Genomic DNA, 26,473 nt, shown 5'->3' with positions numbered 1-26,473 from the left:
GGACCAGATAGTAAATATTTGGAGATTGTGAACCACATACAGCCTGTAAAATATATACAATCCTTTAGAAATATAAAAGCATTCTTAGCTTCCAGGTGATACAAAAACAGGCCATGCCATAGGTTGCTGGCACCTTATTTAAGATACAAGAATAAAGGGTAACGAGATTACGTTGATCTGAACCTGTAAGGTAGAAAAAAGAAGCCATTAGGAGGAAAAGATTCTTGTATTAAGTTGTAGACATGTGTAATTGTCTATTGATTGCTTGGAAATATGTGCTGGGATTTTGGAAGAAAGACTAGAAGTAGAGACATAGATTTTGGATTTTCAACATAGTAATGGTAGATGAAAGCAGTTCCTCAGTTAAAGCAATGTACAGTGAGTGAGGACTACAAATTCCAGCAGAAATGAATAAGAAGAGAAGAAAGTACCATAGAGAGGGAATAAGGTAGTCTGTGAACCCTGCACAATGAAAGCCAGTAGAGAGAGATTTCTGTGCTCAAGTCTGAACAACAGCAAACCCACTGAATAAAATACAATTTTAAAACTGGAAGAAAAAACTACTATCATAAAATCACACAAAATCAGCAAGAATTGACATGAAGAATGTTTAGTAAGAGTATTTAAAATGAGGAACAAACATGGTGTGAGATGAGTCATATCCAGGACTTCTAACGAACAAGATTAATAGTAGAAAAATACACTAATTCATGTAATATAAGTTTATATGGGAGGCTGGAGAAATAAAGACACAAGGAAGCTTGTGTATTTTTATGGGCAGCCATGAAGACGTATATTTAGAGGGCAAAAGAATATGATAAACTGGGTGAACATAGCAAGACCTGTTTGTTCAGCTCTTCTGTGTCTCTAAGTCGTCAGAGATCAGCGCTTTCCTTGGGGTACAGAGAGGCATTTGCAGTTATGGCCCACTGCAGAGCAGGAGCACAGGATGAAGGTGTGGGAGGAAGGCCTTTCTGCTTCAGCTGTTCTCTCAGGCGCTAATGGCATATTTAGGGTAATGTGCTCCTAAGCTTATCACAGATCTAGAGAAAATATCCACAGTGAATATCTATGCTTAGTGGTGGAGATGAGAGGAAGTAATCAAGATGACTTCAACTTTAATAAAAACCACTCTGGTTAATGTAAGCAAAAACAATAACAAAAAATCAGAGTGGCTATCTGGCAGTGGAGCAGGGAAAGGATTTGTGTGTATCTCACAGAACTGAAAGAAGATTACATAAGTGGGCATTCAGAAGCCAGGAACTGTGCAGCTCCAGGGGCCTTGGCCAACAAAATCCATGTGCCTCCTCTTGGGAGGCTAGAATTACCTTCACTGGTTTATCACCAATGAGTCCCTGACCTTGCCTTGATTCTCAGCTTCACGTTCATTTAGTTATGTGTTTGATGGTTCAACTGTGAGGCGATTAGTATGACGAGGAGAGCTAGGCTCGTAACACAGAAGTGAACCCACATTTTATATCCACGTGCTACGTATCAGCTAAAAAAAGGAATGAGCCAACCAGCTACCCAAAGTGGTGTCTCCCCACAGCTATGAACAGCTTAGGAAGTTTGTCAAGAGATGGGTGAGTTCCAAGGAAGGAGTAGCTATCAGTTCCATATTGTGAAAAGAGACTAAGAATGATAGGAAGTGAAAAGCACTCAGCCAGTTTCATTGTAAGGGTTGAGCCAGAAGGCACTCTAGTCCAAGGGAGAGGGTGGTGCAAACACAGAATTGAAAAATACAGACTCCTGTTTGCAGAAAGTATGAAGTGAGGAAGAGGGTCCCAGAGAGGGTTTTGTTGATTTCTGAAAAGAACTTTGAATATGTTTATAATCAGTTAACAGAGACATGATATTGTCATACCTCTTGGAGCAAAACCCTGAAAATCATAAAAAGGCAGATTTTTTAAAAAAATAAAATTGTTAATCTAATTAACAATATTACCAATATTTTAATATACCATAATAAATGGCCAGCTACTTAATACTATTGACAACATTTTTTTTATTGACAACATTTTAAGAGAAATTCTTAAATTCTTGCGACATACTTTGAGAGCTTTAAATCCTTTAGAAGTCCCTCATTTTAAATATAAAGTGTCCTAAATTCAAATCATTACCTAATAATTAAAAGAAAAATTGTACCTGACATCTCATAAGCTATGTTTACTGTACCCAGTTGATACATAATACAACTGTTTTTTTAAAGTGCTCTATTACTATTTTTTACTATTTTTTCTAAATTAATAAGCCTTTACTATATTTGAAAATGCATTATTCATTAACCCTATGACTTGCAGCATTATTTATTTCTAATCTCAAAACATACAATAAATTTTATAACTTTAAAATCATCTGAAATGTATGACTGCCAAGTTATAAAAGAATGATAAAATTAAAATTCATTTTTACTTTATCTTGGCTTCATTTCTATTAAAACTAGAGTTGGCTAGGGTTGTGTACTGAAAATTATAAAGAGTTATTAAAATGAAAATATTTTTGAGAAAGAGCAGTGCATCAAAAAATAAAGCAATGTCAGACTTGGTGAGTAAATCATATGACAATTAATTCTGTTTGCTTGTCAAGCTGCAATACTGTATTCTGACTGATCCTGTCAATTTCTACTTCATACATGCACATATAAATCATTAACTGAAGAGTATTTTATGTTTTAAAAGTGACTTTTAGTAGCTGTAGTATGTTAATATGAGTACTTACCAGATATATATGGATATTTTAAATCACCTAATTATAGAACTCAGAACTTTCATAATTATTAGCAGAGAGCACAGCAGTCTATGAAAAGAAATCTAATATATGGATTAAAGTTGGAAAAATAAATAGAATAAGAAGTTGTTTCCTACCAAAAGACTTCAATAAATAAGCACTAGCAACTACTTAACAAATTGTGATCCATTTGAATATTTTTCATTCTTTTGGGGAGGTTAAAACATTAAAATTTTAACTCCCAGCAATTAAGAGAAAGGTATTTCTGAGAACTTTATAATATCGCAGAGGAACATATAACTATGAGAAGATTTATTTTGTAAATATATAGGCTTTACAATAAAGGACATGTATAATGGTTCTAGAAAAAGCTATCAAATGTGTGTGACAGAAAACAAATCACATTTTAGTGGTAAAATAGTTTTTTAAAATGTGAATTTATACTGAGAGATACTTTATAACATTGTGATTAAGCACAATTTTGAAGTAGTCTAAATTCTAGCTCTGCCGCTTCCTATCTAAGTGATACTGAGCAAGCAATGAACCTTTTTCCTGTCTGTAGCCAGGGGTGTGGCTGGGGGGCTGCAGTGGGAGACCAGGGGAGGGAAGGAGAGGGATGACAGAAAAGAAATGAAAGAAATAGGGGAAGAAGGTGATAAACCTTTATAGCCTCAGTTACTACATCATCCATATAGAGAATATAATAGTATCTATCCCTAGGACATTGTTAAGAATTAAACAGGTTCATCTTCGTAAAGTACTTAGAACAACACCTGACTCACATAAGTGGTAGGCTGATTTAGCTATTAATATCATTAATGTTATTATTTAGCCATCATCACTTTATTTCTCAAAGAATGAGTTCACTGAACTATTTAAAATGTTTAAGAAGTGAGCTAAATAATGTCAGAAGTCATAGGTTAATGAGTCAGAAGAACTAGCTGGTCTAGTTTTAAAAGTGACAGCCTAGTAACACTTTATTTTTACTTTGCTGTTTTATCAAACCGACTGTACCAGCAATGTGATGGTTTGTGTCTAAATGTCTGCCCAAAGCCTCATGCAGTCACAGGGCTTTTTCAGAGGTGGCTGAAGTATGTGATTTACTAAATCAGTCCACTGACTGATTTGGCACCATTATAACCCTGGTAATTTGGAAAAGATAAAAGGGACAGAAAGAGGTGTGTCTCCCCCCTTGTTGCTTTTGGTGTCTTCTGCTGCCATGAACTGTTGCCCTCTGCCATGTGCCACCTAGCCTTGGAGCCAGCCAGTTATGCACTGAAACCTCTACAAATTGTGAGTTAGATAAATCTTTCCTCTTTTAACTTAAGAGTGTTGGATATTTTGTCTCAGCACTAAGAGAAAAGTAAGTAAGACAAGCAATACAAGGAGTAATACAAAAGATATAAAGAATATAAGGAATGATAACAGATTGAAGTCACAATGCCCTGTTCAGCTCTGATTCCCCTCTTCTTTGTGGAGGAGTGTCAACTCAGTTGGCCTAAGACACCTCTTACTGATTAGAGTCTGCCAAGTCACAGGAATTTGGACATGTCAGTTAGCTACTTCTTAAAATGTTTTAGGAACCTGAGTGGGTGGTGTGGGTCACAGTTGTACAAGGGATCTCCTCATTGCTGTAAAAGAATATCTTTCCACCTCACATTTCCTCTTTTCTCATATTCTTTCTTGCTAAGATATAGATTCTAATTTATCTTTCCATATGTCAGGACTGAGGAAAGAAAAAGAGAAGACTTAAAAATGGATCTCTAGCAAGGGAGGACAGTGCACATCTGTAATCCCAACTTCTCAAGCGGCTAAAGCATGTAGATCACAAGTTTGAGATCACCCTGGGCAACGTAGTGAGACACTGTGTCAAAAACTTGCTGCAGGTGGGCAGAATGGTGGATGCCTAGAGGCCCACTAGCTATTTTGGAAACCAAGGCAGGAGGATAATTTAACCCTACAGGATTGAGACCAATCTGGGTAATATAATGAAACCTTGTCTCCAAAACAATGAAAGAACAAATAAAAAGATCTAAACATGCAAGAGAAAAAAAAAAGATAGTTTTAATAATGACCAAAATATATCTATCTATTCAAAGAGCTGATTTGGGGCATTCAGAAACATGTCCTTCTACTATTCCTTTTAGAACACAATAAATTTATACTTAGAGCCTAATAAATCGATCCATCTAATTCTATATATGAGAAATGTGAGCTCTTTCTTTCTCAAGAGACTGAATTCCGTATCCCAGGTCCCTAAGAGTTTAGCAGCAATAAGATCAGGACTTATATCTGCTGATTCTTGATTTGTGACATACAACGTTTAAAAATTCTTAAATTGCATATGGATTTTGTTATTATTTTTAATTAGTCAGAATACTCCCTTCCCTTATAATGCTCCTTCACAGTGTTTTTTGTGCATTAGACACAGATTTCTGACTGGTAAAACTTTACCCCAGCCTGAGCTAACCGGTCAAGTCAGTTTCATTGTGTCCAAAGATGAGCAGGCATGTGAGCCTCCTCACTGGGCTTTTCCTGGAGAAGGAACTACATGATCCTAATGTTCCTCCTTTCTTTGCTTGATTTCACTATGGATTTCTTTCCACTGGTTTGTTTTTCTTTCTTCTTTGAATTTTTCAAAGCTTCTGTTGGCTCACCAGAAGAATGGCACTCTGGAGTTTTGCTAAAGAAATAAAAAGGAAGTGAAATAAGGACTCTTACTGTTAGTTGGGTTTAAACAAAGAAAATAGATCATAGGACTAGAGAGGTATTATAAAATATGTTAAAGTGAGATTCCAGAATGACTTTTGTGGGCTTTGGGGTCACATACCTGTATATTTTGTATTGTTTTATAATATTTTCTGGCGGTGTTTATGTTTTTTTTTTTTTTTTTTTATAGTCACTGTTCTTGGGAAGTTGCAACTCAAGTGTTACAATTTGCTTAGGGCTGAAAGTTGATTTGCAGATTTTTGCTTAGATATAATTCTTTAAACTATAGCTTTTTAATCATTTAAAATGTAATAATTAATATGAGATTGACTGTTACTACTTGTTGGAAACATTAAGTGCTGCTTTTTAACTTTATATAAAAATGATGAGAAAATGTACAAATGAAAATTTTAAAGCCATATTGTGGAATGGCAACTCCAAAGTTATAGTTTCAAAAGTTATAGTTCCCATTTTTGGTCAATCATTGATTAGAGGTTTCATGCCTTTCACATCAAATTATTATTGTCATTCAAATAACAAGTTAATTGTTATAAGTACAGGAACAGAAACAGAATATAAAAGCCTTGTCTTAACCTGTAGCCTTATATCCTCTTGTTTTCTCCTGAAGTTTTAAAGGTAGTTTTACCTTTCTGATATACTACTGAAATGTTTGCCCAACTACATAGGACCTCTAGTAGTTTACTTTTCTGTTTTGAGGTCAGACTTATCTTTTACTTAGAAAACAGTATTGCTTAGTGTATGTATGAGGATTCACTGCCATGGGAATGCAGAAACTATCATGTCCAAACCTCAGCATCACTGACCATGCTCCACCCTCCCTCCTGCTGTGACCCATGCTGCTCTCAAATTGCCCAGGGCGAGGACCATGAAGGGTGGCAAGAAGGTGAAGAAATGAAAGACCCAGAAAGCTGGGATCAGGGGGAGCCCTCTGTCCAGATGAGAGGAAAGGAACTGCTCAACCACTGTAGAGAGTTGTTTATTTATACATTTAGCAGTTTAATGTCACACAGAACCCCATTCCCTAGGAACCCATTGCTTGGATCCTCTGGAGCTTGGTGTTTTCTGAACTGGAGCAGTTTGTTCATGTGGTTCGTTTTTTGCAGACACTGTTGATTTTCCAACCAGGCCTCTCAAGTGTGATCAGTCTCCAGCTTCAGCCACTCCTTCCACCCTCCTTTATTTCTCATTTTACATCCTCATTTACTGTGGCTAAATTTTTTACCCTATTAATTCTTTTTGACCATTTTCCCCTCATCCTACCACAATCATGTTAAACTTGCTGCCTCAGCTGACTTTCGTCCTTAATCCCCTCTACACGGTATTGTAGGTGTAGAGGTCTCACGGACCCAGACAGATCACAGGAAAGCTCTGAACCATCATCATGATGCCTTATCATTTTATCACGTGACTTTCTGTGATGTAGTCTTTGTATTTGTCGATTATTTTCCACATTGAGGTTAAATAGCAAAAAAAAACAAAATCACATAACTGTATAGATACGAAATCCATCAAAATCACATTTGCCGACCTCCTCTGAATGTTCAACAATGTACTGGTTCATTATTTTACTGCTGAACTGATTGCAATGAAAAATGTATGCACATATTCAATATAAAAACAGTACAAAAGGCCAGGGATTTAGCTCAACACCCTAAGTACCTGCCTGGAAAACATGAGGTCATGAGTTCGATCCCCGGTACAAAAACAATACAAAATAACTGATTTTCTTTCAACCATACAAATGACATGAAATCATGTAAAAAACTTAGTAAAATGGTTATAGTACCTAAGATGTCCTTTGAGAGTGTACAGTGGCCACTCTGTGGTGTGACAAATGATGCTTACAACCCATTTTAAAAATGGTAAGTGTGGGCTGGACGGATTCTCATTGTGATATTCCAAGAAGTGCAGTGAGTCTCAGAGCAGACCCGGGCAGAGCATTGCTGGGAACCTAGACCAGTACCCAGGAAGCCCAGGGTCCAGCCCCACTAGCTAACCTCTGTTAGCTTCTGTTACATGGGGTAATTAAAATTTAACCAAATCTTTATTTATTATCTGTTATTTCATATGGAGACTCAACATGTGTGTCACGGAGCAAGGATAGGATCACAGGTTGCTGTGAGGTCACAGCCAGTGTTTCCTCACCATTGTGTGGTGCTAACCCTGTTATTTTCCTTTCCTTTCCTTTCCTTTCCTTTCCTTTCCTTTCCTTTCCTTTCCTTTCCTTTCCTTTCCTTTCCTTTCCTTTCCTTTCCTTCCTTCCTTCCTTCCTTCCTTCCTTCCTTCCTTCCTTCTTCCTTTCATTCCTTCCTTCCTCCCTTCCTGTTTTAGTTACCTTTCTCATTTCTTGGACAAAGTACCCTACATGCACAAGGTATACTGTAATCCCAAATATTGAATTCAGTCATCCAAGTATTGTAATCCTCATTTTAGTTTTCCTCACAATCCAAAAAGTTGTATTTGTAATCCCATTGAGACATCATTGGAATCTCAGCAAGTTAATTTCAATCTACTACCACCAATGCAACTCACAGCAAGAGGAAAGACACCAAGACATGTTCCAAATTAAGGGCAGCCAAGGGGTCCTAAGCCCAATCCCCATGAGGATGTGTGGACAAAGGCCTTGGTATTAGGCCTCTCCCAGAATTTATTATTTTGTGAAGAAGGGAGTGGCTTAGAGATGAGTGACAGTGAGGATAGTGGGAATTATATGAGTAACTTGAGCTGGCTAGCTAGGTGGAGAGAAAGGAATCTCCCCACCTGGCTGTAAATTGCAGAGATGAAGATATGCAGAAGGATCAATTCACATAATCTAATTAAGGTAGCAGCTGAATTGTTTTGGGAGGCTGTTACTTTGGTTTCTGATATGTAAACTCTTGTGCCCTGGGGAGTCATAGCCTCTTTACCTCGAGGCTCCTACCCAGTTGATGCTCCCAGAGCTGTTAGCTCTAACATCTCGCTGTGCTCATATCCCTTATGGGAGAGCACTGTGAGAGGAAACAGGACTGACTGTTGGCTTTAGAGATTATAACCACTACCTCAGCTAGCTACTTGCAATGCTTAGAGCCAACTGAAGAGAGAAGGAAATACCATAGCCAGTTCTCTACATATTATATAATGAAATAAGTCTCCAAATAATCAAAGCTGCAGTAATCGTTTTGCATTCAACGGGAGTCACTGGAGTTGTCTCCCACAAGTTAAGGATTTATTTTGGCACATAGCTTGTAGAGGCTTCCGTCTATAGTTGGTTCACTCCAATGCAGTGTAGCACAGCACAGGCAAATCACAGAGAAGAAACAACAGTCCGTGGTGTGGCAGGCAGAAGACAGCAAAGCAGCAGAGCAGAAGTGGAAGAACTGCCACCTCTCACTTTATACTCCATCCAGGATATAAGGCTACTGATGCTGTCACCCTCAGCCAGGGTGGGGCTGCATTAACTATACCTAGGGCTGGGCTAACCCAGTCTGTAATTCCAGTATCACACACTCTGTAACAGCGATAGCAAAACTTTTAAAGCTTTCAATGATAACAGTGTGCTATATCATGCCGTGCTTTCACCACTTCTGCCCTAGATCTAGTCTGCTCCAAAAGGCCCCACCTATAAACACATGAGGCTTTGGGTGGATATCCAGATACAAGCTGTAAGCCCTCTTTCCTCCTTCCTTCTCTCCTTGTACTCCAAGGATTGTGAGAAAACTGTAGACACAATTAGAATAGGCTACTACTTTATTTCATTATTTTACTGAGTAAAGTGAATTTTCAGATAGAATGTTATATTTGAAATATACTAAGCAAGATATGATGTATAGGAATTCTATGTGAAGTGAATGAAAATTATGAAACATTCTTATGAAATGAATTTAGCTCCTAATTTGTTATTGTGTATTTCCTATAGTATGTTGTCTTAGAGCTAGAGCCTTTTAAAAATGGCAGTGAAGATGATTAATTGCCAAACTTTCTCCTAAAATATGAAATGACTAGAGTGCTAATGTTTAAAGTACTAATGTTGTCAGGTAGCTTATTCTAAAAGCGGCTCACCAGTTCAGTGTTACTGGATTCTGGCTTGCTTACCCCTCTGTGAGGAACTGGATTCCAGGTTCTTCTGCCCTTAATGAAGAGTTGAGTGAAATTAGCAAAAAGCAGTGACAAAATTTATTGACAAAAGTGAAGAGTAAAGTAGAAATTGACTTTTCAGAGTGAGTTTGGGTGGAGTAAAAGAGAAAAGAAACAAGATAAAAGAACACCCTAGAGAAAGCAGGATGGACCTTAGTGAGGAAAGCCACAATAGCAAGGTCTTCTTGGTATCTGTATCTTTCTATAGGGATGCAATCTCAAGGAAACCTAAGGTAACTTCTACATCTGGGTCTTGGAGGCAGTGCTGGGATCCCATTCCTCAGGCCGAGCTCAGGTCGAGACCATGCTGGTGAAAACCTGCTGGAGCTCTCGCCAGAAGTCCATGTGCAGAGCTTTGGGAACTGTTCTGTGTGAATGTTCTGAGATCTTGTTACTCAAGAGTCACACCTACCTCCCCAGCCACTTTGCCACACCCTAATCTCCTAGCTCAGTAATAACTAAGCATTAAAAGTCTGTGGAGATCAGTATTCTTTAAAATTTATTTAGATAATTATGAATGTAGTAGACATTTTTGTTTTTGAGACAGCACCACGCTATGTAGTTTAGCTGGCCTGGAACTCACTCTGTATAACCCCTGGCTTGCTTCAAACTTGCTGCAATCCTCTTGCTCAGACTCCTGCATGATGAGATTATAGGCATGTGCCTCCACACCCAATTTATAATATACATTTTTGACCATGTATATTTTGAGAGGAATTAAAAAAGAAAGGTGTTATATTTTCCTTCAATAGACTTAAACAATTTGCTGAAACATTAATATCCAGGACCCAGTGTCTTGAATAAGTAAGGAGGTTCTTTTATTACATGCCTATTATATAGTACTTGTATTTTCATGTTCTATCTCAGTATAATCACTAATACAAGAATGTGCTGACTTTTAGCACTAGGTTTAGAATGAATTCCCTTAAAAAATACAAACAGAAAAACGAATCAAGCCAAGCACACACCTGTGATCACTGCAGTTAGGAGGCAGAGGCAAGCAATTGTAAGTTTGAGGCCAGCTAAGGATACATATTGGGATCAAGACCTGCCTGAATTTCATATCAAAATCTTGTCTCAAAAACCAAACAAGAACAAAAACATTACCCACAATATAGCAATGAAATGTGCATGAAAACCATATCAGTAGTTTCTTATTCATTCATTCATTCATTCACCTGGGCAGACAGAGGCTCCTAACTACCACAGGGGCTTCCTCTTTTGCATATATTAGTGTCTTGGTTGTTCCTTGGTATTGCAGATTAAATCCAGGGTCCTTTTACCCCTGAGCTACATCCTCAGACTTCCCACCCCACCCTGCCACACCAGCACTCTTTTAAAATCTTTTTATTTTGAGAGAGTATCTTGCTAAGTTGCTTGAGTGGGACTTGATTGCCATTTTAATGTCTAAAATTTCCCGTAATATTTAATGACATATTACCAAAAACTTTAAACAACCTCTTCATCTCCTTAACACATTCTTAATTATTAAACCAATTTAATCATTAATTTCTGTGTAATGTCTTGCTTTAAGCTAAAAATTGCCACTTTCACTGTCAGAGTTTCTACTGTTATCTTTTGGAAGTTTGGTTGTTTAGGGTTTTTTTTAGAATAGAAAGCCTTTAACTGTAATGAAAGTTGAATATGTGCAATGGAAAGGAAAGAACAGAGCAGAACTGAGGTGTGGAGTCCAGGCTGGAACCCTTACCCTCTACTTACAAACTGCTTGCAAAAACTGAATGCTGAATTCACAGGTCCTAAGGCACTAACTTTTTAGAATTTTGTTGTGTCACATATTCTGCAGTGTTCCTATGTTACCCTAGGGAAAAAAAATATATATGTAGTTCAGCTTCACGTAGAAGAGAAAAGCAAGACATCTTAGATATAAGATAGACACGTTGTCACTATTTCATGGGCTCTCTTGTAGGATAAATCTTGGCCAAACTTGTCTAATTGGGTCTTATGATTTCATATTATTTAATGTTGCATTTAACTTGTGGACATTAGCCTTTCAAAATATTAAAGTGTGAATACGAAGTTACTCACCATGAATTGAGAAAACAAAACACTCTACCTAGCTTGATAATACCTTAATTCCTTCCACTGCCGTATCTCCTTGTGTCTGTAAAGAAATCAGTATATTTAATTTAGTAGCAGAACTTGGGAGGGTTTTTCCCCGGCATTTTAGAATAACTGACATGTTTTGTTATTTATTCTTGGTTCCTCAGAATGGATTGTGTTGATGAATATTCCCACACTACTTTTGACCTACAATGTTTGTTAAATTCATTTCCCGGAGACTCTGAGTGTAAGCAGATCTTCAGCGACATTGATGAACAGCTTGAACAAAATGCTACCAGGTAAATATTGTCAAATTTTAAAAAACAAGTTATTTTCACATTTTATTTACATAAAGTTCACGTAGTCTGGTTTTAATGTTTCCTGCTCTTAGATAATTTTAGGTTTTAAGTCTCATTAACTTTACTGAAAAGTATTGGTTAGATTCTGTTTCTTAGAATTCGACTCTTGTTTTCATCTGATTAGTACTTTAATAAGATGAAAAAATATAGGCATTGTCATCTAACAGGCAAATTAGTTTATTAGATTGCTATAAATGGTTTCTTGGAGTTTTATATTTCCCACTAATACATGTTCTAAGATAGGAAGGACTTTGTCTTTATATGTATTCATATATGCTATGATAAGGTAATTCACTTATTTGAATTCTTTTGGCCAAATGTTCTAGTTCATCAGTCGTGGATTACAAATTTGCAAGTCACAGTAGAAATATCTATTGTGCAATGACAAATAGCCTTTCCTGTTTTAACATTTAACATATAGTTCAATTGGTTCGAAGAAAGTGAATGAAGGAAGTGAAATGTTCCTGTGGTATTTTTCCTCCTGCTTTCCTGAGACAATTCTTCATCATCATACCATCAAACATAAATGAATTCACAAGTAAGCCTATTCTTGAGGACTTATACTAAAAAAACAAAATGTCCTCCTTCCACAGAAATCCTCTCCATGAAATACGTAGAGAAAGACAACACTTTTTTGTTGATTAAGCACTAAACCAAAATATGAAGTGCATCACAGACAACTCAGTAAGAGAATTACCAACACGGAAAGGATATATGTATGTATATAAAATAATGTGTATATATATATATATATCACATATATCTATATGTCTATATATATGACTTTCGCTAATATATATGTCCAAATATATATATATATATATATATCCTCACATATATATATATATCTTCACCTATATATATCATATATATATATATATATATATCTTCACTATATATCAAAATTGATGCAGTCCATTTCATATGTGTTAACAAGATGAGCAATCACTAATCCTCACGTAGGAAGACTTGAGAACACATATGTAGTTGTGTTATATCATACGTAGTTTATCCTAACTTTACCATAGCAGTTGCAGAAGCCACCTGTATTAGTAGAATTTATTCTGCAGTGAAGAAAACTTCTTGTGTCTTTCTGACAGAGGTAGTTTTTTGAAGTAAGCAAGTTGCCCAGTAGATAGGCTTTTAATTCTCCCACAAAACTAGGAGTGGGGGAACCATTTCCCTTGATATTTGGGATCCAACGACTTATTTCTCAGGTTTCTGAGAAGAACACTAATGGGTTATAAAGCTGACAAAAGTCATATTTAGTCTTTCAAGGGATACATGTCAAAAAGGTGAAAAGTACTTACAGTTACATTTTCTAAGGCTAATGATATAAGGAAAAGTTGAGGGAAAAATTTTCCCTTAATTTCAACTTATTTTTAATTTGTGTTTGTCATACATACATGCATGCATACTATACATATATTTAAAGACAGCATCTATATATAACTTAACCATACTGATGAGAATGTATATTTGGTATTATGTATAACCAAATAAAACCTTAGTGTCACTGTATACTTATGTAATTTTTATTTTATTTATAAAATGACACATGATATGATAGTTTTTTTTTTTTTTTTTTTTTTTTTTTTTTTTTTAACTTTTTTTTATCGGTACCAGGGATCGAACTCACGACCGCCTGCTTGCAAGGCAGGTGCTTATGCCGCTGAGCTAAATCCCCAGCCCCGATATGATAGTTTTTAATGTAATAGAATCTGCAAGTGAGAACAGTATTTGCTTAAATAGATTAACAGTTTGTTTATCTAGATGATATATTTTTTTAAAAAGTGATGATCTCTTTTTTTAAAATTGGAAGTCTTTTTGTTTTGTTTTTTTTTTTAAATTGGTAATGGTTTTTAGGAGATAAACTTCTCCCTTTACAATGGTATTTAGGCTCCATCAAAACAAAGCAAGTTACTCTACTGATACAGTTCTATATATTGCTTTGTTTTTATTTGCTGCACCATCTGTACATAATTTCCTGCCCTACTTGGTCAATAAAAAAATCACATTTAAAAATAAAACAGTGATTAAAATATTGTATTTTACATTCATCAATTGTTATTTGGATTGAAACTTAGGTGTTAATATTAAAAAGAAAATATAGTACAGAATATAAGTATATAATTTAAAATTAAAAACTATTTTATTGCCCATATATTAAAATGAACCTAGAGCAGAACCACCTCAAGTGACTATTGATCTTCTCGAGGGATAAAATAAGGGAGTAGCAGTATGGGCTATGTGCTACATTTAGAACCAAGTCTATTTTTCATCAAATTCAATTATGTTTTTATTAGACTCTAGAGAATAAACATAGTAGTATAGGGTGTATATATTTTTAAAAATAAAATACTGAATAATAACTATGATTCAAAAGACTATAAATCATTTATGCACTCATTTATTGCCTTCTAACAGAATAGCTTTTAGAAAATTGTATGTCATGACAAATCAGTTATGCCACACTTACACTGCAGTCGTTGAATTACCCATGGCATTTTTGTATTCTAACAGTTCTATTTATCTCCCAATGGTGTACATTGAATAAGTAATGAACGCTGGTATGATATGGATTTTCCTCAGTACTTTAAGAGAAAAAACATTAGCAATTCATTTTTAAATATAGTACTCTTTTCTTACTCTTGAATTTTTAAAGCTGTATTTCTTACAGTGACCCTGACATCTCAAGTGTGAATTCCTTCCCTTTTCTTAATAGCATCAAATTTTATGAGCCACGGGATCCCTCACCTCCCCAAAGCAGTGATTCCCCAGAATGGACTGGTGTGCCAGGGGTCACAGAACCTTCACCTGCCCTTCAGGAGAGGCAGTCTTTCTTTCAGACCATTTTCACTTTTACATCCTGGTTTCCATTCAAGTCCGAGCTGGGCCACTCGACTTTCTGATGAAGGAAATGAGTGCCAATGAATCACTTACTCTGAACACATATCAAAATTGATAACAAGAGGGTAAATAACCTGCCGTAGAGGAACACTACCAATATTGTACCCACGGATATAGTTAGTTATCTAACTGAAAACTGCACAAGTCCTGAAATACATTTTGACTTGACCAGTTATTAGTTTAATAAGATCTTAAGTTCTCTTGGGTTCACAGTATAATGTGATTTTTGTTCTCTATGTTGAGTGCAATGGATATGTTGCTTTTATTTTTTCTGGTACTGGGGACTGTGGTACCCAGAGCCTTGCATTAATCTATATCATCAGCTCTTTATTTTTTATTTTGAAACAGGGTCTTGTTAAATTGCCAAGTTGCCCAGGCTGGGCTTAGATTTGCTATCCAGCATCTCAAAGTGATAGAATTACAGGTGTGCATTTCCATGCCCACTGTTTTTTTTTTTTTTTTTTTTTTTAAGTTTATTTTACTCTTTTCTAATTATAAGCAATCTCTCTATATCTCAGGGAGCCTATTTTGCTGATATGATGTAAGATATATACTTTTCTTTCTTCTTTAATCTAAAGTAAAATCAAGAAGTACTACCAGGGAAGGTACCGTTTGTCTTCATGCAGATGATGGAGGAGGAGGGATTTTGTGAGAGAATACTGGATAATTGTTTTCTACAAATTTAATTATACTTATTAATGGGAGGATACGTATCCTATGGATGGTACTTACTTTCCACATAGTGCTTATATATTTTGAGATTCTATATGGAAAAAATTTAGTTTTCCATATGATGCCTTAAAAGTCTGGAAGAAATAACAAAGGAGATCTGTGAATAACCTGGAAACTGTGAGCTCCTCATGGCAGAGCCACACATCTACTAATGGGCACATATATTAAGACATTTTGTAGCATGGTATATAATATTAAATTAAATTCATTTTGAAATCTGTCGTATACAATACATTTATTTTTGGCAGTATTTTCACACTTAGAGAATACTGCTTTCCCCAACTCCTTGCATTTGTATTTTGGAGGTTTCTGTATTTTCTTCTCCATCTGAGAGAACCCCGAACTCTTCTTCTGTCCTACTGAACAAGGCTAGGCTACATGGACAGAAAACAGAAAGGGGCCACTTCCCTCACATCTCCTGGAAGCCACAGTAAGACCTGAGTGCGCTTTCTGGGCTCCTCTGCCGGGGCCTTGTCGCACATGCTCGTTCTCAGGCTCACAGCCTCCTGGGCTCAGCATGCGGTGGTGCCCACCTAAACTTTCCCGTTCCTTCATCATCGTGAAGTCTGGGGCTGCTTTCGGTGGAGATCAGTGAGCAGAGAGAAAGCCAGCGTCTGTCTCTCTCACGGCAGTCTGAAGCCCCCTTTCTCCTCAGCACTTTCCATCATCAACTACATGATTGTGAAGGTCTGTGGTGATCCTTGGGCCTTTCTTCTTTATCCTGCTGAGTTTTCAGTTCTTCTCTTAAGCCTCTGCCTTAGGATTTGAGATCAGTAAGGTTATCCTGTTTTTAATTTTTATTTTTAATAGGTCATGTTTGCCTGACATGATGATTACATTCATCGTGGAGAGTTAGTACATGTATATGACACATCTTATTTCTTTGTGTTTCCTGTTCTCTTCTCCTTTCCCTTTGTCTCTTGTCCCCTCCCTGTTTCCTGTTATTTATCTTTTATTTTGCTCTTTAATTTATTTATACTTTGGGTTTCTCATATAAAAAAAAATCATGCAGTTTTTAAGCTTTACATCTGATTTCTTTCTCAAAGTGCATCCATTTTCCTACAAATGACTCAAATGTGTCCTCTTTATACCAGGGTTCTTTCAAGCAATATGTACATTTTAGGTGTTGGACAATTTATTAATGTATACATTTATTTTTATGTATGTTAGCATTACTTATTCTGTACCAAGCAGGTATAAGGTAATAAAGAATTGTTGTTTGAAGATACCCTTAACAGTAGTATCACAAACCTCTTTCCATGAGAAATAAGGAAAAGGAAGTGCATGTGTGTGTTTTGAAATTGTTGTAATACCTGAAGTATGAATAAGATTGCTATACTGAAACTTCAGGCCGTATGCGGAGCTTGAGCCAATGATAGTTGAATCACTGTTCCTCAGAGATGACTGTAGGTGGTGGACCAGTGAGAAGTAAGCTTTCACTTTTGAGGTAAAAACTTGTGGGTCCATCAAAGGCCTGGCCCAGCTTTGAAGGCAAGAAAAAGTGTGGCCATACAATAAATGGATGTTTTTATTATTCAGGTAAATATAATTTTAAGTGAGACAGCTCTGAGGTGAGATGATCAGTACCACATTCTGAGAGGTCAGTTGTAGGGTGAATTTGAAGCACAGTGAGTCTATTGATTCTCTGAAAGTGTCACTGTCCCTGCATATAGTCTCTTCTCCCAGGAGAGGCCATTTCTACGCTTCCCACAGGTGCATTTAGAGGCTCCCTCCCGAATACTTCCTTCGCGTGCTGTGTACCCCTCTTATCAAGTGGTCCTGTATGGAAATGTTTATTTACATTTCTCTCTCACTAGACAGAATTCCTTCAGGGATGGGGTGATGTCTTATTCATGCTTAGATCCCTACTAGTAGGTATCACAGTGCCTGCCACATACTTAGCATTCAGCTAATGCTTATCAAATATAATGCCTCATTCTGGAAGCAGTTTTTGGAGTCCAAGAATGATGTTGAATGAGAAAATTGCCATTGAGACTTTTTAAAAATCACACTTCATCTTGCATTTTTAAAATGGTTTATAAATTGACTTACACAGAGCCTGTCAGTAATGTCCCACTCACACACATCACTGACTTGGATAATTCAGAGTCATTATAATTAAAGCATTTGTGGGTAGAAATTTATTAAGGAATGTGGAGGGTTATGAAGAAGCATAGAGTACTATGATAAATATGCTCTCAACATTCAGTTTAAGGAATAAAACATTACCAGTCCTGATAAAGCTCCCTACATCGCTCTCCTCAACCTCACCTCCTTCGATGCACACCTCCCTACAGGAGAGGGATATTGGATCACGCGTTTCCCCACACTTTTGCTACCTGTCTTGATGATCTTGAGCCATCTGTGGCATTATGTAGACTATTCACAGATTATTATATGAATAGTATCGTTTGTATATATTCATGTGGGTTTCATTTTTCCTCAGCACTGTGCTAATTAGATTCTCCATGCTGATAAGTGTTTCTACATTATGCTTCTATTGCACTGAATGAACTATTAACCATTTAGTCATCCTTGCATTGCTGGACATTAAAACAATTTCCAGGGGTTTTAATGTTACAAATAAAGCTAAGGAGATGCTTTTAAAAGTCCTGCTAGGGCTGGGGATATAGCAGAGCACCTGCCTGGCAAGCACAAGGCCCCACATTCAATTTCTGATTAAAAAAAAAAAAGCCTTACTAAAACCAGAGTTAGTAAATTTGAGAGTTTAAACTATTTAGGAAAGAAAGTTTGCTACCATTTTTAGACTCTTTAAATTTTGCTCTAAAGTGTGAGATCTCACAGTAAATATGGTAATTATTTTGTTTAATTAGCTAGATTATTTTTTCATGACTGACCTTGTTTCTAAAGAAAACCTGACAGAAGAAAATGCTTAAAACAAAATAAAGACAGGCACTGTGGAATTTCAGAAAGCCTGGATTAAGAGCTTGTGTCATATAAGCCTAGAAATATAGAGACTTCCTCCAATCCCAGATTACCATCCCTAATAACAGTAAATATTTTAAAATATTTGAAATGTACTTGAAAATAATAGTACCCTTTAAATATTGAAAGGTAACCTTTACTTTTAACCTCAATTAGAGAAGATAAGTTGTCCACCTTAACTTTTAAAAATACTCCTGTGGTGTAACAATTGGACAGGAAATTAATAGCATTCAGAGGATTAAGTTTGTAGAATAAAATATATAGATACTGGTGGATGACAGGTTGACAAGATACTCACGTAAAAACAAAATCAAGTGCCAGCAATGGGTTCTTGTATTTCAAATTTCTGACGAAATGTTTTTAAAAACAAGCTGAGGTGTCTTAGGTTATAGCAATAAGGAAAGTCCCTTGAAATACAACTGCTTAATCCTTTTATCAGCAGTTGGACAACTTACTGAAATATGGAGCTCTCTGAAGGCTTTATCCTATTTATAAACTGCAGCTTCTAGTCTCTGCCCTGATTCAGATGTTGGTGATTAGCCAAAAAGCTGAGTCCTGACTGAAAGAGATTTAGGTAGGCTGGCTACCCAGCCTTTCCAGTTCGCGTTGCTGTGCTCTGCTAGGTTTCACTGAATGAGAAACTTGAGGATGGTGTAGTGAACACCTTTGCCAAGGAGTCCCCAGAGGCCAGGGCAGTGTCCTGTGTCTCAGTCCACAGGGGGCTTAGGGAAGTTAGGGAAGCTGGGCAGACTCAGAGCTGGTGTTCCTGAATACGCCTGTCCCGGCGGAAAATTCAGAGGCCTGTGGCCAGAGGAGGTATTATTTTTTCTTTTAAATTCTTTGTGTTCATGAAAAGACTCTTCGATTCTCTGAATGTATTTTTTGAAGGTCATTTAATTTGAACTCTTTCATGCTTAGAAGTCTCCCAAAAAGCTTTCCTCTAACTGTATACGGGTGTGTTTTATAGGCAACCCACACTTGAGGACCTATGCAGTGTTTTTGTATAACATCGATTTTAGTAAAGAGAGCGCGGTTTCCACATGGTTGTATCATACGGAACCTATAATTAATAGCAGTTATAGTTTCAAAACAGTCACTTTCCCTTCTTGTAACAGATCTCCCTTGGAACCTTAGGAGACAATAGCAGAACTGTCAGTTCTGGGTGAGGAGGGGAATCGCTCCAGAGGCAGGTGTGGTGTTGCAGTCTCTGTAGTATGGTGTGCTGCCATCAGGTGGTGGTGTTAAGTCACATCTGCGGGGCCCGCAGCTGGCACTCTGCCAAGGTCAGGACTTTACCCCCTCAGAGACTGGAAATCATAAATGCACAGGATTACACATGCAAATTGAAATGGCAGATTGTATCTTGTGTTACCAGAACTAAGAATTCTTTGAATGGATTTTTAAAAACAGAAACCTAAGATTCACCTGAATATTTTTTTGCTTCTGCTTTTATAATCATTTCATCTTATTCTTTATAAACATTTAGGAAATACAGAAACCTGAAATAAAAAACCATTTAATTGCATCACCCAAATATAATTGTTGTTAACCTTTTGCTTCACTTCTTTCCAGGTTTCTTTTCTTTGTCTTTTTTTTTTTTTTTTCTTTAACATGAATTTTTAGTGTATGTTTCTTTTTTGGAATGGAGTTTGATGACAACAAGAGACATTTAACTGTAATATCATTCTACATTCTTTATACAGCCTTTAAAATCAAAATTACAAGCTCTTTGTAACTGCTTCGAACCTTCTGTTTTGTTTGGTTTTTGCTGGTTAGCGGGGATTGAGTACAGAACCTTCATTGGCGTACATTCCCAGCCCATTTCAAATTTTTTTCTTTTGGGACAGAGTCTTCTTAAAGTCAGTAAAGTTTCCTAGGGAGAGTGTGGACTTGGGATGCTCCTGACTCAGCTCTCAAAGTGCTGGGATTTTAGGAGTACAGCACCGTGCCTGGCTGACTTCTTCATAGTCCTTTAAATTTTCCATAATATATATTACCATTCATCTGTTAGCAGATGATGTTGTTGCTGACTTACATTGTCATTGGGACTTTTTTCTTTCTGCTTTTTTTATCCACTGCCTGTTGTTTGGTATTTAACACAAAATAATTCTAAGTCATCTCTAAGTAACTATAATTTGATAATTCTATATATTTTATAACTTCTGTGTCACATTTTTGTACTAGAAAATGTAAACTCTCAGTTGCCAACTGGGAATGAAAATGCATAGTCCCTTGTTACTGTTTTCATATCATGTGAACACTTTATAAATTTCATAAATGGTACACAATCAGGTACCCAATATAGACAGGTCAGGTCCTGTGTTGTTAGAAGATAGAACCATTGTCTACTTCCTACCAGAATAACTGTATCTTATCTTTTCATAGCATCGAGCATTGCATTAAGGAAATACAGAGGGAAGTTAACAAACAGTGTCCAGATGTGCGGCTGCAAACTGCGGCGGACTGCTTTGAGTGGCTGACGCGCTGTGGATACAGTGCCTCCAAGACCCCTTCCGTTCCCCATGGAGACTTGATAAAATTCCTCAAAACAATGGTAAAAATAATTTTTTTGGTTTTATAATGGAATTGGGGAGGTGAACAGGAACTATAGTTCGCTCAGTTTATACATGTGTTTATTCAAGAGATGATCCTGGCCTGCCATAGAGGTGGACAGATTTGTTTTGTTTTGTTTTTGTAGCCCCAATAGAATCCAGTGAGCTATTTTTAAATTGTTTTTGCTGTGATTTTTTTAACTATGATTTTTATTAATAGAATGAAATTTTATATAATTAGAGGGTAAATATTATAATTCCTTGGGGGATTTTGATGCAATGTGAAGCATATCAGTACACAAAATGCATTAATGTATACAGACGTTATCTTCCAGAGAAGTTTATATTTTTATATGTAAAATGTTCCTTCACCACTACCAAGCTGCTCTATACTCAGTATTAAACTTAATAAGATTCTCACCAATGTTATCTATTAAATCTGTTTTATTTCTGATTCTTTGCATTTCCAACTTGCGGTTGTATCCAGTTCTTTTAAATCAAGGCAGCAATTTAGACAAGCTCACTTAATTAATGGAGAATTATATTGGTCTGCCTTTGATACTGACCACCTCCTAGATTAGAAGAGTTTCTGAACTCTCCAACAGGAACAGTTATTTTATTACACCTACGCTTACAATAGTGGCTAGCTGACAAAAACACATTCCCAGAGAAAGAGCACAATTGTTAGACAGCACTATTTCTGTAGTCATGGTTTTAATTTAATTTAGGGGGAGAAAGGCACTGTTTTTGTCTAAACATCAAACACTGACTAAGGCAGATGTGGAAAATATCTTGAGGTTGTAGATGGCTTAGGAGGACAGGATCAGATGAAAACCGTTTTTTGGCTGTTGTTATTATTACAGATGTTGCTTTAATGTTTACAAAGTAATAAAAGGAAGAGAAAGGAAGGCCTTGTGTCCTGAAGCCTTAATCTTTCAAGAAAATTCTTCCTCTCACCCATTATCTCTGGAAGGTAGAGCCTTGAAGAATAAATATGGATATAGTTATTCTTTTAATTTCTATTAAGAGCCATGTGTATTGAATTTCATTAATATTGATGTAATAATGCTTTCTCATTTAATTAAAAGCAAAAGCTTTTAATTATCTTTTAATCTGTCACACATAAGTCATTCTCTATTCACTGCAGGGCAAAGGCCGCCTTAGTTTTGTTCAAACTCATTATACTGATATGCTTGTGCCAGACCTAGGTTTTTCTTTTCTTTCTTTCTTACATTTTTTTTTTACATAATGGATCATGTTATTTTGAGAAAGGAATCACATTATTAAAATAGGCCAGGTTTAAAGTGGTCTTAATATCAAGTTTCTACGTGCTAAAAGTGTCAGTCTTATTGGCATTTTTCAAGTATATGTTTCTTCACAGAAAATTTTTATTAACTATCTAGCTAAGAAACAGAGATTTTCATGGTAGCAATTACACTGAAGTTATTGTCAAAATTCAAGTAATCACACAGAGCACATGCTTTAAACTTCTATAATCAAGTCGTCTTTGACCAAATACTGACCAACTCAAACCCATGGCTGAGGCACTAATATGATCATGTTCCTTAATGCTGAAGTGACAGGGTCTTGTGTCTAAAGACATTTGTTTCCCAGAGGTATAAAAAGAACTAAGTATCAAGAGAGGATAGAGGAAACAGCTACCGAAAGTTTCCCACGTCCTGTGGTTCTCTTGAGTATAGTAGACAGAATGCAGGTGAAAAGTGAACCCAGGGATCTATTCTTGATTCTGGGGCTTATCACATGTGATGTTTGGAAAGTCACTTAAGCATCTATATTATTATCTTTATCTGTAAAATGCATTTTTAAAATGTCTATGCCACAGTTTTCATATGAATAAACCAGAGAATATGTGTGGCAATGCCTTTTATATAATAGCATATGTAAATATTGAATGTAGTTAGTACAGGCAGAACTTTAAAGTTGGCATTGCAGTACTTAGCATGACTGAAAGCAAATTCCAGGAATTTGTCAAGAAGTTGTGCATAATTCTGAATTATACATTATAGTTCTGGTATCTTCATTAATAAGAAATTTTAAAGTGAACCCAAGTTTTATGTGCCACTTCAGTCTTGCTTCCTATTGTAATCAGCTTGTTTCTTCCTAGAGAATAGAAACTAATTTCACTATTAGCTGAAATATGCATAATTGGCAAAGTCAGCATGTAAGGAGAATGCAGGCGTGAGTGTGTGTGTGTGTGATTGAAAACCCAAGAAGGCAAAAATTTTTGTCCCTTTATTACTGATAATTATATACACCATTGTTTTCTATCAGCACAGAAAGTATAAAAGAATAATTTCATATCATCTTTTTGGGAGCAATTCTGAGAATATCTGTATCCCATTTGAATTATCATTTCTTAAGAGAGAACTGAAATATTCTCAGATTAATTTTCAAAGTAAGATCTTTGTTAACATGGTTCTCAGGAATTTAAGTGCAAGCTGAAATCATTCACTGTATTAAATTTTATTTCTCAGGATGGTAACTATTAGTAACCTCTAGGCACATACTATTTTTAAAGATTTCCACTCTATTCTGGATTGAGTTTAAGCACTGTATGTTCATTTGGGGTTTTATAATGATAAGTACACTCATTGAGGCATGAAAATTATCTACCAAGAATTAATTAGGGGCATGATCTTGAATTTATTTTGTCTTAGGAGCACATTGCAATCAATACTTCACTATAGATTTTTATTTAGAATTTTTTAGCCTCAGTTTTCATACAGTTCAGGCTGTATCAGGGGTGTAACAATAAAAGCTAAAAACTATATCTAGAACTGTATTGATAGTCGGCAAGCTGGGCTTTAAATTTAACGATAAATTTAACATTCATAACTGTGAATTAATTAAATTCAAAAGGCAAAGAATATCTTGAACATCAGAGTATTGATTCTAAAGTGATATAAATTATTATATAATTGTATATGTCTTCAGAGTCATTTTTCTAGTTATATTTAGATTTAATACTTTTCTATTGTGATCATTTACTTTCACCAGCAAGATTTGTTGAAGAATGAACAAAATCAAGAAGAAATAATACTGGATTTGCTCTGGGACCTGTCCTGCCAGAATAGTATTTCACTACCATCAATTTTAAGTGAAGCGCCTTTTCATCTTCTGTCTAGGACTTCTCTGCATTCTGTTGAAGATCATTCCTCTATGGATGCAAAGTCCAGGTGGGATGATATAAGACTGCATCTTCGACGCTTCATAGTGAACAGATTACAAAGCCATAATGAAGTAAACAGTTCACAGCAAAAAATTGTATTGAAAAATGAGTGCCTGCAACAACTTTTGTTTCTCTATTCAGAATCAGAAGTTGTGATCAAGTACCAAAGCATACAGAATAAACTGCTGACTAAACTTCTGCAGAACAGATTTCCTTCCTACAGCAGAGATTTGAATTTGGATGTAATAGCTCACGGATACCCAAGTACAATGCTTAAGTTATGTTCAATGATAAAGGAGGATTTTAGCATACTATGTGAAATCTTAGCTCCATCCTCAACAGTGAAATTCATTAAAGAGACATACTTGGATACAATCACAGAAGAAATGGGACAATTTCTTAAAAGCTTTTGTGAGCTGCAGTTCAAAGAAAATGCTGTTCGTGTGGTTAAAACAAGCAAGAGCTCCAGCAAGCATAGAAGAACTGTGCATGCCTTGGGTTAGTGACATTTAAATTTTCTGTTTGGTTTAACTTAAACTTTTTGATATCTTTAATGGGAGGGATTGTTTATTTATTTGGTTTTTGGTTTTTCTTTTGGTTAACACTCATTGCAAACTTGGAAATAAATCAGAAAATAAATAATGAAATTTTGCAGCATACATTTATCTTTTATGCATTGCTTTTTATGTAAGTATAATCAAAGAAGTGTTTTTTTAGTTGTTGTTGTTGTTTTGCTTTTTATGCAGACTGAACTCATGACCTTGCGCTTTCTCAGCAGGTGCTTGTGCTGCCGAGCTAAATTCCCAGCCCCTAAGTGTTTTCTTTTCGTTAAATTGTTAATGATATAGAAAATGTAAGCAAAAAATTTAGCAAATAAGTGTTTATTTTCTCTTGATTGCATATGACAAATTATCAAGTATTAGGTGAAACTGTATATGTGGATATACAGTTATATGTATAACATAAAAGCTTAATTTTTAATTTATTATATCATCTAAAGCAAAAGCATTATTAAATAAAGAAGAGTCCCTTAAAATTTGTTGAAATTTATATGAACTAAAATTAGAGATATAAAACTTATTAATATTTTAGTCAGGCAATATGAGAGAAATTATGAAATATTAATTCCAAAATTTTATATTTTAATTTCTTAGGAATATATAGATAATTTTAAAGATTTCTTTAATTTTTCTATGTGAATGTAGACAATTAAAAGGTGATTTGGAAATTCCTAATTTTATTTAAAAAATTTTAAAGAGGAAAGAAATTATTATATATAATAAACTTTTTGGTCATGGTTTAAGTTTTCCATCAGTGGATAACAAATGAGGTAAAATATGATTATTTTAAAGTTATTAATCATGAACCCCAGAAATATATTTTCAACTAGATTTATAATCTACATTATTTAAGTATTTGAAAATTATCACTTGGTAAGTTAGGGATTTTTCTATGTATAAGCTTTTTTATTATTTCCATATCTCAATATATTTTTACTTATCTTCACTATTTAAGCACCAGAAGATCAAATTAACATTGACATAGGAACTTTTAAGTACAGTAATATTTTTTCTTGAAATTTCCACTTTCCTCTGGAAGCTGAATGACATTTGCAGAACAGAGATACAGCAAAGTGGATCATAGAAAAATACAAAACTGGTTAGTTTACTGCAATTTTGCTCAAATTAGATTTTTCATTTTCATTGTTAGCATAAATTTTTTGTATTTCACAAGTGCACTTATTTTCCACAATTTCGGTATTCTCTAACAAAAATTTCCACCTTACTTATAAACTATTTCCATTGTAAATATTTTACGTATGCTAAATATAGCATATAACCAAAGAAAAGATCCATATGGCTGAAAACATGTGTAAATTGGTATGCGATCTTAGGACAGATCCTGAGATATTTTCCTGTTTGTGACAGAGAAGTCCATGTGTCCTGTCTACTTTAACGCTAAACTGGAAATATTTTCCACAGTTTGATGGCATTATCTTTTTTAAGCTCTATTATTTGAACTTTAGTATAAATCACTTGTTAAATGAGCACTTTCCATAGGCAAAGATTGTGCTGGGGACAGCACATCCCTTATCAGACCAGTTTTCTGAATGAGAGAAAAAAAGCTTAGAACGATTAACTTGTCCTGGATCA

The 26,473-nt window shown here is 35.6% G+C and overlaps 1 protein-coding gene across 3 annotated transcripts in view; it reads left to right on the top strand.

Moving 5' to 3' along the window:
* Kiaa0825 (KIAA0825 ortholog) overlaps positions 1 to 26,473 on the top strand; it is a 383,787-nt gene that overhangs the window by 29,502 nt on the left and 327,812 nt on the right. For all 3 annotated transcript variants that reach the window (XM_023561406.2, XM_063245350.1, XM_063245351.1), the window contains 3 exons: positions 11,799 to 11,930; positions 20,964 to 21,132; positions 24,149 to 24,818. In XM_023561406.2, the coding sequence (XP_023417174.2) occupies positions 11,800 to 11,930; positions 20,964 to 21,132; positions 24,149 to 24,818 (970 nt within the window). In that variant the 5' untranslated portion in view covers position 11,799. The remainder of the gene's footprint in view (positions 1 to 11,798; positions 11,931 to 20,963; positions 21,133 to 24,148; positions 24,819 to 26,473) is intronic.

The sequence above is a fragment of the Cavia porcellus genome, unplaced genomic scaffold, assembly GCF_034190915.1.
Source record: "Cavia porcellus strain 051 isolate PalLab524CR breed Dunkin Hartley unplaced genomic scaffold, mCavPor4.1 scaffold_2, whole genome shotgun sequence".
In the NCBI taxonomy this organism is placed as follows: domain Eukaryota; kingdom Metazoa; phylum Chordata; class Mammalia; order Rodentia; family Caviidae; genus Cavia; species Cavia porcellus.
This window is presented reverse-complemented; position numbering and strand designations above follow the sequence as displayed.